This window comes from Macrobrachium nipponense, chromosome 13 (genome assembly GCF_015104395.2).
Source record: "Macrobrachium nipponense isolate FS-2020 chromosome 13, ASM1510439v2, whole genome shotgun sequence".
Classification (NCBI taxonomy): domain Eukaryota; kingdom Metazoa; phylum Arthropoda; class Malacostraca; order Decapoda; family Palaemonidae; genus Macrobrachium; species Macrobrachium nipponense.
In genome coordinates this window covers 11,952,498-11,968,396 of record NC_087206.1, presented here as the reverse complement: position 1 = coordinate 11,968,396, position 15,899 = coordinate 11,952,498, and the positions used below count along the sequence as shown (strand labels likewise).

Below are 15,899 nucleotides of genomic sequence, written 5' to 3'. Positions count from 1 at the left end.
AGTATTGAGAATAACGTAGAATGTGAAAAGAGAGGAATTAGCATTGTCTGTTTGAAGCAGGAAATTTCTGTCATCACTTGAGATAAGAAAAACTAGAGTTCTCCGTTTTGTTTTCAAAACATGTCAATCATACGATGCACATGACTGTGTTGGACTAGTTTGACTTTGTTGAAAAACCATGTGACGATTGCACCATTTTTCTGTAAAGTTACGTCATGTTAGAAGCTTCTAGAAACTTTTGCTTATGATAGCTTTCATTTCATATAAGTAATTAGAGATTCTTTTGTTATGAAATTGTTTAATATTGCAGATAAATTTACTCTTATATCTCTTGATTTTTCATAAGAGAATTTGTTGGGTCATAAATATTTTAAATATGAAATGGAAAAGTTTGTGACATCGCTCATAAAAACGACATTAATTTCATTCAAGAAGATTCTATAATAATTTATTTCATTTTAAGAGACTTTTATTGTCTTAAATCATGTAATAATAATTATTATTTATAATTGTAATTGCACTCTCTCTCTTTATCGTTTTAAAAGAGAATTGTTAAAATTACAGCTGCATCTCGTCTACAATGATTCACCCCAGCCATTTTGGGTCAGATACCCTCTTTTGTGAGTTAAGCTCCCATAGAGAGAGAGATGTCATTCGGATATCAGAGACGATTCACAGGTGTTGTGTTTTTGGGTCTCTCTCTCTCTCCCCCCTCATGAGAGAGAATTTTAATTTGATATTCACATTCATGTAAAAATTTTATACTTAGTGGTTGATCTCTCATAAGTTTTAGATTAATTTAATTGCTTAGTGCTTATTTGTGGAATCTGAACAGACGTTGTAAAAGTGTGAAACGGGTGCTTCCGTGTGTAAGACTTTATTGGTGATTTCAAAATAGGCCTTCAAAAATTGGTATACCTAAAGGTAAGAGCTTTATTTAATAAGTTCAGCGCACTAAACTTAAAACATAAAAAAATACTAAAAGCACTTAGCCCTTAAACGCCGAAGCGGTAAAATAAAAATTGTCTCCCGTGTGCCGGAGGTGTTTCGGAGTGAGCGCGGATGCGGAAAAAATATTTTTTTCAAAAAATCACAGCGCGCTTAGTTTTCAAGATTAAGAGTTCATTTTTGGCTCCTTTTTTGTCATTAGCGGAAGTTTAGTATGCAACCATCAGAAATGAAAAAAATTATCATTATCATATATAAATAATGCAATATATGATAGCACAAAAACGAAATTTCATATAGAATTGTATTCAAATCGTGCTGTGCGCAAAATGGTTAAAGGTAACAAGTTACTTTTTTTTTCGTTGTAATGTACACTAAATTGCGATCATTTTGGTATATAACACATTGTAAAACAATAAAAGCAACACAGAGAAAATATTATCACAAAATAATGCATGAATTCGTAACGCGCGGACGTAACCATATTTTTTTCAAAAATTCACCATAAATCTAAATATTGTCCTAGAGACTTCCAATTTCTTTCAAAATAAAGACAAATGACTGAATATTACTATACTGTAAGAGTATTAGCTTACAATTGCAGTTTTTGACCATATCTGATGAGTTAAAGTTGACTGAATGTCGAATTTTTTTATATATTTTTTTTTATATGCAATTATTTCGGAAATTAGAAAAGCTACAACCTTCAAATATTTTTCGTTTTATTCTACATGAAATTGAGCACATTTTCATATATAAAACTCTATGAAATGCCTAATATGAAATGGAGCAAATATTCTGAGAATGGGATGTACGCATTTCGGAGATTTGTGGCGGAGAATCTGCGCGCGGAGGGAAGGAAAGTTTTTTTTTTTTTAATTCACCATAAATCTAAATATTGTGCTAGAGACTTCAAATTTGTTTCAAGATGAAGATAAATGACTGAATATTACTAGACTAAGAGTTTTAGCTTACAATTGCGATTTTCGACCATTTCGGTAGAGTCAAAGTTGACTGAACGTGGTTTTTTTCTATTTATATTGATTTATATGCAAATATTTCAAAAATGAGAAAAGCTACAACCTTAAATTATTTTTTGTTGTATTTTACATGAAATTGCACACATTTTCATATATAAAACTTTATGTAATGGCTAATTTAAAATGGTGCAAACATTACCACAATCGCACGTATGATTTTTTCGAAAGAGTTACCGCGCGGACATAAAGAAAATGTTATTTTTTTCATAAATTCACCATAAATCGAAATATTGTGCTAGAGACTTCCAATTTGTTGCAAAATAAAGGTAAATGATTGAATATTACTAGAATATTAGTGTTTTAGCTTACAATTGCGTTTTTCAACCATTTCGGTAGAGTCAAAGTTGACCGAAGGTTGAAATTTTGGCACTTATCGTTATTTATATGAAAATATCTCAAAACTGATAAAAGCTACAATCATGAGTATTTTTTGTTGTATTCTACATAAAAATGCACACATTTTCATATATAATACTCCATGTAACGGCTAATTTAAAATGGTACAAAAATGATGTCAAAGTGACGAAATAATTTCCGAGATGTGTCACAGATACTTTTTAGTGCGGCAAGAAAGAAATTCGTGCTTGTGCGCCTGCATAACGATTGTAAACAAAACAACACCTTGATCCGTGAACTCCCAGCATCCCCCAATGCGCGTGATTCAAGAGTTTTCGGCTGGTAGGCCTAAAAGTATTTTTCCGCGAATTTAAAAAAAACTTTTGTATGTCGACGTAAAATACGTCCAGTCGGCACCCGAGAGACAAAAAATTTCGACGTAAAATACGTCCAGTCAGCGTTTAAGGGTTAGATTATTTGCAGGGAAGATTTTTCATTATTTCACATTTTTGTGTTGGTGACTTTTTTGTTTATTTATCCACTTTTCTTATTGATATATGTTTTTTTTATATATTCTGTGATTCAAGTTTTCTTAGTGTTTTTGCAATTTTGGTATTTTCCAAATTTTATGTGCTTTTATATTCACAATGTCTTTGATTATTCTAAATGTTTTCATTAATTAACCATTACAAATTTAATTGAGTTTCACACTTGTTAATCACTTTGCATTTACTTAAAATGCATTTACTTAGAATTCTTTTCAAATTTTAATTGTTACTTAACATTTTGAATTTTACTTGAATAATTTAATATCTTGATTTTTGTGATAAATTAATTTTTATTTAATTTGACTTAATAATTAATTCAAGAATTAATTAAACTTTGTGTTGTTTTAAAGTATGTAATAGTAAATTTCCAGGAGATTGTGAATTTCACTTATAAATTTTGAGTTCAATAATATATTTTTGTATTTAAAAGTTTTATGAGCGTTTCAGTCATATTTTATCTGTGATGAAGGTACTACAATTGTCTGGCTGCTGTGAGGTCACAAATTTTCACTGGTAAGTGTAATAACCTGATATTTGGATGCTTCTATCTTTCTCAGAACTGGGAAGTACTTTGCTAAAGCCAAACCCTGTGTATTGCAGTTACTGAATGGAATATGAGTATTACATCTCATTTCAGAACTAGACAAGGTGCCAGATTGAGTTAAAATAGCACCCACATCTGGGCCAAAGTTACCAACTGAACAGACATCCCCACACTGAGTGAGAGAGGGTCACTGTTAGGTGGAAAAGTGAAAGAAGTGATACAAAGAATACAAATTCAAATTCACCATTTTTGGAAAGGAGGGCCTTTGATTTGTCTTCCCTACACTTACCACGAACTATTACACATGAAAGGAAATAACTCCAGCATAGTAACATAAAAAAGATCTTTTTTATGGTCATTACTGGCAACCTAAGTCTTACAAAGGTTTATCAATACAATATACATATAAATTTTTACCACATGGCAGTCCTTGGGCTGAGGAAGTCATTCACTGCCATTATTTACATAATGAATGCTTGGTTTTCATGCACCATACACAGACCCAATCCCTACTGCAAGCTTACCTGTAAAGCAGTTGATATCACTATGGGCCTTCAAAACAGATTTGGTGTTGAAGGTTTTGAGCTTTAGCCATGAAATATTTGCCTGACATGACCACTCTTCAAATGATGGGGGGATTTTCAGCAAACTACAAATATATGTTCGCACACTGGCAACCTGAAATAAAAATTTATCATTAAAACCAAAAACAATCTCATGTGACTTAGTTAAAAACTTAATATAAAAATATTTTAACATTTCTCCCATTTTCCAAAGCCTTAACTCCTGTCAGATTATAGAAGGTCTATAACTTTACAATGAATAATTCAATGGTCTATATTGCTCACTAACAGATACAGCCCTATGCTATTCTACACAAGACTCAAGTGGTCTTGTTAAATTCCTTGTGTTCTGTTCATAATTTCTAGTTCAGTTTACTTTTTAACTAGCAAACTAAATTTCATCAAAATGCCATCCTGCTGGTGAATCAAGAGGTTAAAGAGAGAAAAAAAAAAAAAAAACACACACACAGAACAAAACTGGACCTTGGTCAAATATTGTATGTATTTGCTTCTTTTAAAGAAAATGTAATAGTCCTTTACTCCTGATTCTATTACTCGACTGGAATCAGAATAAACCTTAATTATCAAAGCATTAGATGAAGACCTAAGTCTGAGGTACTCATCTTAAAAAAAATTAAGCCAGAAGGAAATGGATTTTTTTCCTTGGTCAAGAGTCTTAATGGTTCAGGTCTTATCTGTGTTTGTTGAGCATTCAAAATGTAATAAAGTCTAAATATTGTACACACAATTCATTTGCACTAACCTCCTCTCTGGGTGACATAAAGAGCCAGAACTTGCCAAGAACAAGGTATTTCAGGTATAATTCCGGAGATATTGAATGAAGTTCAGATTTGTTCCTTTTCACAGAAGTAAAGAAAAGCCTGAAATACAGAGTACTTCAGTTAAAATCAGCTCACTTAAAATCACAGGGTAAAATAAAATGATAGTTAGTATACAATAAAGTTTTGTACATACTTACCCGGCAGATATATACTTAGCTATAGTCTCCGATGTCCCGACAGAATTCAAAACTCGCGGCACACGCGACAGGTAGGTCAGGTGACCAGCCCACTCCCGCCGCTGGGTGGCGGGAATAGGAACCATTCCCGTTTTCTAACCAGAATTTTTCTCTTCCACCTGTCTCCTGAGGGGAGGCTGGGCGGGCCATTAATCGTATATATCTGCCGGGTAAGTATGTACAAAACTTTATTGTATACTAACAATATCATTTTTGTACATGCAACTTGCCCTGGCAGAGATATACTTAGCTGATTGACACCCTTGGTGGAGGGCAAGAGACAGTTACATACTAAATATTAATGAATATAAAAACGGGGAAACAACATACGTTGTAGGTATATTAAAAACAACCTTGGTTCCTACCTGATATGGAAGAAGACTTCATTGATACTGTCTGAGTCTGCTTGCCATGAGAGTTTCAGAGAGGATGAGACCTGTGACTGATAACTCTTTCGGATCATGCCAATGGGGGCTGACCCGCTTACATGGCAGAGCCTTTTCTTGGATCGTACCAATGGGGGCTGACCCACTTACATGGCAGAACCTTGACCTGTATCATACCAACGGGGGCTAACCCTCTTACATGATAGAGCTTTAGGTAACTAAGACACTACAAGGAGCATAACGACCAATCCCGACCACAATAACATGTTAGAAACTACGATTTGAAAGGGGTCAATTCCTGCACCCTCTTTCAATCGACCAAATAAACGCACAAAAAACCATTAAAAAACCTTAATAATAAAACTAAAAAGGATTGGGTTCAGCTCCCTGTCCCAGCAACGAATGCGCAGATACGTAAGCTCCTAGAGTAAAGCATTTATCGCACGTCACTTGAATGTCTCTCAAGTAATGGGATGCAAAGATTGAATTGCATCTCCAAAAAGTTGACTCCACTAGAGTCTGTGTCGACAAGTTCTTGTGGAATGCTAAAGAGGTAGCGACTGCTCTTACCTCGTGAGCTTTAACTCTAAGGAGGTCCAGTTGTTCTTCTTTACACGCTAAATGGGCTTCCTTGATTACATCTTTGATGAAGAACGCCTGAGCATTTTTTGAGATCTGTCTTCTGGGATCTCTAACTGAGCACCATAAACTATCCTTACTCCCCTTTAGTTCGTTCTTCCTCTAAGTAGAACTTAAGGCTTCTAACCGGGCAAAGAGCCCTTTCTTGTTCTGTACCCACTAGAGACGAAAGTCCTTTTACCTCGAAGGTTCTAGGCCAAGGCTTCGAAGGGTTTTCATTCTTCGCCAGAAACATCGGTTTGAAGGAACAAAACGCCGAGTCGTTCCTGAAGCCAACATTATGTTCTAAGGCTTGTAGTTCGCTTACTCTTTTTGCTGAGGCTAGCGCGACCAGGAATAACGACTTCCTTGTCAGATCTCTGAACGTAGCCTTACGGGGAGGTTCGAATTTGGGGGTCATCAAGTACTTTAGGACCACATCCAGGTTCCAACTAGGTGCTCTAATACTTCTAGTCTTCGACGTCTCGAAAGATCTAATCAGATCACGTAAATCTTTGTCTTCTGCAATGTTAAGGCCTCTATGCCTGAAGACTGACGAAAGCATACTTTTATAGCCCTTAATTGTAGAGACTACTAGACTACATTTTTCCTTCAAGTAAAGGAGGAAATCAGCTATATCTGTCACAGAGGTACTGGAAGAGGATATCTTCTGAGCTCTACACCACCTGCGAAACACATCCCACTTCGACTGGTAGACTCGAATAGTAGATGGCCTCCTTGCTCTTGCGATAGCTTTCGCAACTTATCGAGAAAAACCTCTCGTTCTGACAAGTCCTTCGATAGTCTGAAGGCAGTTAGAGCGAGAGCGGGTAGGTTTTTGTGATACCTGTCGAAGTGGGGTTGTCTGAGAAGATCGCTCCTGTTTGGGAGAGATCTCGGAAAGTCTACTATCCATCCCAGTACCTCTGTGAACCAGTTTTGCGCTGGCCAGAACGGGGCTAAGAGGGTCAGTTTGGTTCCCTCTGCTGCTGCAAACTTCCTTACTACTTCCGATACTATCTTGAACGGTGGAAAAGCATACCCGTCTATTCCGGACCAATCAAGGAGAAGGCCGTCCACAGAAAACGCCCTTGGATCGGAGATCGGGGAGCAGTAATTTTCCAGCCTGTTGTTCCAATGGGTGGCAAAAAGATCTATATTTGGTCTCCCCCAGAGGTTCCATAGTCTGTTGCATACCTCCTGATGCAACGTGCATTCTGTAGACAGTACTTGGTCTCTCCTGCTCAGAAGGTCGGCTCTTACATTTTTCTCCCCTTGAATGAATCTCGTCAGGAGAGTGATTCTTCTCTCTTCCGCCCAAAGCAGTAGTTCTTTTGCCTTTTTGTAAAGGGAGAACGAGTGCATCCCTCCTTGCTTCCTGATGTAAGCTAAGGCTGTTGTGTTGTCCGAATTGATCTGTAGGACTGAACCTGAGATCTGAGCCTCGAAGTGTATGAGAGACAGGTGAATCGCTGTCAATTCCTTCAAATTGATGTGCCAGGACACCTGTTCTTCCCTCCAGGTGCCTGACACTTCTCTCGTCCCTAGAGTGGCTCCCCACCCCGCATCTGAGGCGTCGGAATATAACACTAGCCGAGGGTTCGGAACGTGAAGGGATACTCCTTCGTTGAGCCTGCACGGATTCATCCACCAAAGAAGGTCCTCCTTTATTTCCTTCGTAATCTGGAAGGAATCGGACAGATTTTGAGATCTCTGATCCCAATGTTCTCTTAGTAGAAACTGTAAAGGCCTTAGGTGAAGCCTTCCTAGAGAAATGAACTGTTCCAACGAGGAAAGGGTGTCCCCAGAAGACTCATCCATTCCCTCGCGGAACATTGTTCTTTCTCTAGGAAGGTTGCTACTTTTTCCAAGCAGCGGTTCTGTCTTTCCTGTGATGGAAATACATGAAAACCCCGAGAATCCATCCGAATCCCCAGATAAACAATGTTCTGCTGGGGAATCATCTGGGATTTCTCGAGGTTTACTAACAGTCCCAAGGACTGTGTTAACTTCAGTGTCAGATTTAAGTCCTCCAGACATCTGACTCGCGACTGTGCTCATATCAGCCAGTCGTCTAGATACAAGGATATTCGAATCCCTTCGAGATGAAGCCAGTGAGCCACATTTTTCATCAGTCCTGTGAATACTTGAGGGGCTGTTGAGAGTCCGAAGCATAGGGCCCGAAATTGAAATACTCTTCCTTGAGCCATAAACCTGAGGTATTTCCTGGAAGACGGGTGTATTGGCACGTGGAAATACGCATCCTGCAGGTCCAGGGATACCATCCAGTCCCCTGGACGAAGGGCTGCTAAAACCGAGGATGTCGTCTCCATTGTGAACTTCCTCTTTGCTACGAACACGTTCAGGGCGCTCACGTCCAGAACTGGCCTCCAACCTCCTGAACTTTTCGGAACCAAGAACAGGGGATTGTAAAACCCCTGAGAAGAGAGATCTTTTACTTCCTCTATGGCTTCCTTGTAAAGTATCTGCTCCACGAGATGTAGAAGGGCTTGTTTCTTGACAGAGTCCTTGTAGTTTGCTGTCAACTCCCTTGGAGTTGTAGTCAAGGGAGGTTTTTCCCTGAAGGGGATTAAATATCCTTTCTTTAGGATGGATAGGGACCAGGCATCGGCACCTTTCTGTGCCCTAGTCTCGTAAAAGTTTAGAAGCCTGGCACCCACTTTTGTCTGGAGGACCGCAGTCTCATTGGGTCTTGATGAACGGCCTTCGAGAAGACCTTCCTCTCTTCTCCGATCGTCTACTTCTGAGAGAGGATCTAGGGGCAGACCTTCCCCGAAAGGGCTGCTGGAAGGGAACTTTCTCCTTCTTCGATACCTCAACAGCAGGTTTTAGTCTTTTAGCTGACTGGGCCAACAGGTCCTGTGTAGCCTTTTCTGATAAGGTCCTCGAAATATCCCTCACTATTTCCTGAGGAAAGAGGTGACTAGAGAGGGGCGCGTATAACAGGGAGGATCTCTGCAGAGGCGAAACAGATTTCGTTAAGAAGGAGCTAAACACTGCCCTCTTCTTCAGAATACAGGATCCAAAAAGGGATGCCACTTCATTGGAGCCATCCATAACCGCCTTGTCTAGGCAAGTCAAAACGCTGCCCAACTCCTCCATGCTAACGAAGTCTGGGTCTTGAGACTTCTTGGCTAAAGCTCCCAAACCCCAGTCCATGAAATTAAAGACTTCGAGAGTCTTGAACAGGCCCTTGATGAGATGATCAACCTCACACATCCCCCAAGAGGCTTTTGCAGAATGCAGAGAGCGTCGTCTTGATGAATCTACCAGAGCGGAAAAGTCCGCATCTGAGGATGAAGGGAGTCCCAGGCCCATCGGCTCCTTGGTGTCATACCACATACCTGGTTTTCCCGTTAGCTTGGAAGGAGGACAAGCGAATACCGTCTTCCCCGCTTCCTTCCTCGATCTGAGCCAGCTCTCGAGGCTCTTCAGAGACTTTCTCATAGAAAGAGTAGGTGTCATCCTGACAAAGGAGGAGGACTTCGACAGTTTCGTGCTGGATAATAAAGATCCCGGAGAAGGGGGATCCGACGGGCGTAGCGAGTCTCCAAACACTTGCAACAAAAGAGAAGCAAATCTCTTAGTCCAAAACTCCTGCATCTTTGGAGATTTCTTCTTCCGAAACTTCTTCCAAAAGAGCTGCAGGCAAAGAGGGCTTTCCCTTTTCCGGAGTCCGATCCGGAGAAAGAAGCCTTTTTCTCTCGCGAATCCTATCTGCAGGAGAATCAATGTCCACTTGTTGGATATTATCCAATAACTTGGTCCTATCCTCCTTCCTGCAAGAGTCCTGGAGTTTCCCTATACTCGGGCTTCTGATCTGCTCCTGGCGCCTGCTAGGAGAGGCGCTTGCGTCCTGAATAAGACGCCTGTGAGGCGAAGAGCGCCTGCGAGGAGAAAGGAGAACATCCCGTTCCTGGCGCCAAGAAGGAGAGGAGCTTGTGTCCTGGTGAGTGCGCCTGGGCCAAGAAGGAGAGGCGCTTGCGTCCTGGTGAGGCCGCCTGGTCCAAGAAGGAGAGGCGCTTGCGTCCTGTTGAGGACGCTTGGAAGGCGAAATGCGCCTGCGAGGAGAAAGGAGAACCCTTTGTTCCCGTCGTCCAGTAGAAGAGGCGCTTGCGTCCTGGTAACTGCGTCTAGCAGGAGAAAAGCTCCTTTTATCTTTGCGTCCAGTCGGAGAGGCGCTTGATTCTCTCCTAGACCTCCTGGGAGGTGAAGAGCACTTGTCAAAATCATGGTGCCTACTCGGCGAGACTCTTGCGTCCTTAGAAGGAATATCAAAAGTAAGGGATTCCTACGGGACTTCTGATTTCTGGGCACTTGCCGGAGGGAGAGGGTTGTTCCTTCGAGAATCGTCTAGATGAACGAACGCTCCTTCCTTCTTGCGGAGCTCTGAAAAGAGAGGGGCTCTCTTCTCTCCCGGAGCTCTTAGCCGAACGAATTCTCTCACGAGAAATCCGCAAAAAATCAGGTGGAAGGAGGCTCTCAGGCTCCTGGTACTTGTCATGAGAGGCGTAATTGCCTCTAGAAAAACTCCTGGGAGAACTCTTGCTCGCAGGGAGTTTCCGATCAGCGAGCTTAGAAGGAGAGGACATACGAGTCCTGTCATAACTAACCGAAGAAGGTTTCGCTGGGGACGAAAACCTTTCAGGCGAGGAGCGTCTGCTGGTGCCAGGGCGCCTACTCTCTGAGGCTCTCCTAACAGAACTCTTGATGGGAAGAGAAACGTCTTTCTTCCTAGAAGAGCCTTCTGAAAGAACTCCTACTAAGGCGGACAACTGCTGCTGGAGTCCTACCAAAACTTCCTTCGTCTTGTGAGCAAAACCTTCCGGAGAAGAGTCAGGAGATCTCGTAGCTCTCCTCTTACGAGCAGGAGAATACTCCGGAAAAGGTTCAGGACTGGAATGCAAAGGTTCGCTTGCTGGCGTCTTCCAGGTTCTCTTAGAGGTAGAACTCCATCCTCTTCTTGGGGACGAAGAGTCCGAGTCAGAAAAGCACTTCCCGAGGACACTTTTGCAATAGCTGTCCTTGGCAGCCTGGGAAGCGGCTACAGGATCTGCCGAAGGGACGCCTGACCGTTGGGAATACTCTACATCCCCCTTGCGGCTTTCGACATTCCTCCTCCCTTGGTCATGGGAGTCTGAAAGAGGTCTAGGCCTAGGAGCAATGCGGAGTCGGTCAGATGCCCCCTCCACTTCACTGGGGACACTGCACAAATCACTGCACACATCACTGCGCTTACCTGTCTCCTTCATCGCTTGCAGTTGCGATTTTAAGTTGATAATTGAGGCTCTCATTGCAGCTATTTCCGTAGACGCATCCACTGGTTCGCTGCTGGGGGAAGGGGCTGAAACCAAACTATGAGCAGGTGAATTAACAGAAGAGTTAGGAGCTACTTCCTGTTCAATAGAGCAGGATCTACTTGAGCTTCTGATGGAAGCCCTCCTAACTCTATCTTTCTCAAGTTTCCTTACATAAGAAGCAAAGGTCTTCCATTCCACTTCCGTTAAACTCTCACATTCCAGACAGGTATTAGTTGCAGAACAATCATTCCCCCTACATTTTTTACAGACTGTGTGAGGATCCATCGACGCTTTCCGTAGCCTCACCTTACATTCCTCTTTCGTACACTCTCTAAATACAGGTACCACGTCAGACATTTTAAAGAGAATCCAAAAAACGGTCCACGATAAGCGTATGCCAAAGCCAAAGATCAATATACATCACCAAAGGTCAAAAAGATAATCCTCGGCCAACGAAAAAAGAATTCCAAAGCAGGAGGTACCAACAACGGTGTTGTTGTTACCGGCGACAGAAAAATTCTGGTTAGAAAACGGGAATGGTTCCTATTCCCGCCACCCAGCGGCGGGAGTGGGCTGGTCACCTGACCTACCTGTCGCGTGTGCCGCGAGTTTTGAATTCTGTCGGGACGTCAGAGACTATAGCTAAGTATATATCTGCCGGGGAAGTTGCATGTACAAAAATATATTTTACATATTATTATGCTATATATTATTTAACCCACTACCTTTTAGGTCCAGGTCTGCACATATGCAAAATTTTCTTCCCTGCTGGCTAGCTGCCGAGTTTTTTTGCTTGCTTTCATGCAATATTGCTGTTTTATTGCTCTTTATTTGTTGTCCACTTGAAAACTTTCAACTAAATCAAACTGTCATGGATATTTCAAAGCATGATATGCATCTTCAAATTTTTTCACTATAAAAACTCCTCAACCAATGATTAATCCTCATAAACCTAATGGCTGAATCCAGGTCACATAATCATTCCTCAACATTTAAGGATGTCTTTTGATGTGCTGCCAAATTCTCTTTAATAAATTTAATCTAATTATTCAATATATTTTTAAATACCAGAAGTATAAGTCTATAGCAGCAAAGCAAAAAACAAGGATTCCCAACCTTGGTGCACAACAAAACACAATACATACAATGAAATCAGAACAGCTTAGTATTTACATGCCACTTGCAAATATGTTTACCAAACAGTAATAGGTTCACTTTCTAACCTTATAATGGGAATGAATATTGCTGGGTCTCTCAATTTTGTGAAGATAAGAGTTCTACAGTGAAGGAGAGCATCAACAATCAGTCCTGAAGACTCCCCTGGAAGTGTGCAAGATGGGCTGAATAATTTTAACATTTACTATAACCAAGCTTATCTCTATTATGGCAATATCAATGCAAGGTTATCTCTATTATGGGAATATCAATGAAATGTTCTTAAGGAAATATTTTTGTCCAAAATTATTCCAGGAAACAAGAAACAGTTACTACATGTTTAAAAATTACCTAAATGCATAAATGATAAAAGTATGAATATGAATTTCCACTCTATGAAGAGAAAACAACAAAAAAGCAATAGAAAAATTTAAGATGGTTACCCATATGTCCTCTATAAAATACTACTGAAATATGACCTAACTTAAGTATAATGGTACTGAAATATGACATAACTAAAGTATCACACATTCTTTCAGAGAAATTATGAAGTTATACCATTTTACAGTGTTATTTTAGTGGGAATGCAAAAAAAAAAAAAAAAAATTCTATCCACACTATATAATAGTACAGTTATCACCAGAAGACATCACATTTTGTTGTTATATGCTGTAAAGCTTTATATACTGTGGAAGCTCCATTCATCACAAATGGTAAACATACAAAATTTTTGTTTAATTCATTAATTAGCGGACATCCTCCTTATACATTACCAGCTATAAATTGCATGTATTCTACTTGTCTGTAAATTCATGTGCACTTTATGCATGTGATAGTGAAGAAGCAACCTTTTATGTCTTTGCTTAATTAGGAGGAATAAAATATTGAATTTCTGCACCATTTATGATGATGATAATTGACTAAGTCAACCAATTTCACATAACCATGTAATTTTAGCAATACAAATACAGTACGGCTCTGTAATCAGTATTGTTACATGTCAAAAATGAAGTTTTTATTGTAAAACTAATATTGTAATACCTACCTGAACACCTGAATAAGCCCTGGTCACTTACCAGCCCGAACCATCATTTATTACACATTTACCAAATCTTCGGTTAAAATAAACGATCAGTGTTGCCAATCTCCTGGCAAACACCCTCGTTACCTAGTTACCAGCCCACCGCTGGTAGCCCTGCCTCACGGGCCGGTCACACCTGCCCTCTCACGTCAATCATAACTCAATAACTCTGTATGAGAGGGGAGGAGGGTGGGAATCATTCAGGTGTTCAGGTAGGTATTACAATATTAGTTTTACAATAAAAACTTCATATTGCAATACACCCCCTGAACACCTGAATAAGCCCGATTAACAACATTAATTTGGAGGTGGGGAATCAAATCTACCCGGCCCTCCACTGTACCAGTTGTCAGTCAATATAATTGAGTACGCAGGTCAGTCTCAAGTTCAATTGTCACTCGTCCAAACTAATCTCCCATGTGTGGCCTTCTAGGCCTCCCATATGTGGAGGGAAAAACTCCCTGCACCTCTACCCTAAGGTCAAAACTCATTGAGTGCGGGAGGGATACAAACCTGTTTCCTCTCAGCTGGCTATGTGCCTCACCTGAGTAGAGGAAAAACTGAAGACCTCCCATGTGGTTCTCGGCCTCTCATGTATGGAGGGAATCTGATGACCTCCCATGTGGCTCTCGGCCTCTCATGTATGGAGGGAATCTGAAGACCTCCCATGTGGCTCTCGGCCTCTCATGAATGGAGGGAAACTGAAGACCTCCCATGTGGCCTTAGGCCTCTCATGTACGGGGGAGACAACCATGTCCATCGGTGCGTCTGCGACGGTGTCGTCGATCGTAGTGATGTCCTCTCTTGTAGTGTTGTACCTGCCTGTCTGTACTCTGCCTGGTTGGCACTTGGAAGAATACCCTCAGATAGACCCAGGCATGTTCTTTCCTATCTGTCCTAATACTTAAAATCCTCTCGTGATATATCATATCATGAATACCTTATACATATTCCTAATATTCGCTCCCTACTCTAGTACTAACTCAGACAGCGAGATTGTTGGGTTTAAAAATAGAATTTAGGCCAATGGCCGAGTATTGGGACCTATGAGGTCAGTCAGCGCTGAAGGGAAATTGACAAAGTTTGAAAAGGTGTGACAGGAAGGAAAACCTCTGTTACACAATGAGTCCAGTGTTAGGAGAGCGTGGAAAATAGGATGAGAGAATATGAAATCAGAAAAGTAAGAGAGAGAGAGAGAGAGAGAGAGAGAGAGAGAGAGAGAGAGAGAGAGAGAGAGAGAGAGAGAGAGAGAGAGAGAGAGAGAGAGATACAATCGTCTAGGATAAAGAGAGAATATAAAATCAGGGGAGAGAGAGAGAGAGAGAGAGAGAGAGAGAGAGAGAGAGAGAGAGAGAGAGAGAGAGAGAGAGAGAGATTACAATCATCTAACATCTCCACCTCCGTAAATTGCACCCTCTTCTAAGTTAAAAGGGTGTTATCTTAACGATAATATACTCGTATAACTCCGTACAGCTATGAACAACCGAACGAGAACTTGTTGCTAATGCGATCGACTCCTATAACAACATCCGTTATTGTATTCATCCGCGTGCGACGGTAATTACTGTATTCATGTTATAAATGCACCTGAAGCTAATAAGGCAAAATTACGTGCATCAGCAACCTGGACAGAAGTCCCGAGCTTTTGTATGAATTCAAACGCAGCCGTGGTAAAAGAAACTAATAGCATGAAAGAGCTCATTACTGTTGTTTTCACACAGACAAAGGATTAATAAAGTATATAAAGTGTAAGGTTCGTAATACCTATGAAAACGAGTGAAAAACGAACGGAATCCTAAATTTAACGCCATCTAACCCGAGGGAAAAACTAGCTTCCAATGAGACGTATCAGTCAAATTTTGGTCTTAAATTACATCGTAAGACGAACAGTATGACTTCGTTCTATAAGTTAAGTATCCAGATATTCATTAATATGCTAACAAGGGACAAAAACATTAGCCGAGACCAAGTGATATGGTTGAATCTGGAGCCAAGGAAAAAAAGACAGACTAGCCGGCATCTTGTCTGTCTAAGCCACACCTCCTTACAATAGTGCTGTTTGACGACAAGCTAGTGTAATTGTAATTTAATTGAAAAGTAATAAAATAATATTTAAAGGTAATTAAATTAACTTTAATAGGCCTAATATTAATTTCAGTTGTCATTGTAATTTGATAATACGACTGGTAATAATTTGTAACTGTAATTGACATAAGCGCAATGTAATTACTGACGGCAATAGTCTGTTAAACGTATGAAGACGTCATACATACGAATTCCTTATATCTGACATCTGATTATATGCCCCAAGATAGATACCTCATTGACTATGTTAAATGTC

The 15,899-nt window shown here is 40.4% G+C and overlaps 1 protein-coding gene across 2 annotated transcripts in view; it reads right to left on the bottom strand.

Annotated features, from left to right (window-relative positions):
- The window catches only part of LOC135225648 (uncharacterized), a 112,854-nt gene that overhangs the window by 852 nt on the left and 96,103 nt on the right, over positions 1 to 15,899 (bottom strand). For both annotated transcript variants that reach the window (XM_064264976.1, XM_064264974.1), the window contains exons 7-9: positions 12,546 to 12,642; positions 4,743 to 4,860; positions 3,941 to 4,094 (exon numbers count right to left, since the gene is read on the bottom strand). In XM_064264976.1, the coding sequence (XP_064121046.1) occupies positions 3,941 to 4,094; positions 4,743 to 4,860; positions 12,546 to 12,642 (369 nt within the window). The remainder of the gene's footprint in view (positions 1 to 3,940; positions 4,095 to 4,742; positions 4,861 to 12,545; positions 12,643 to 15,899) is intronic.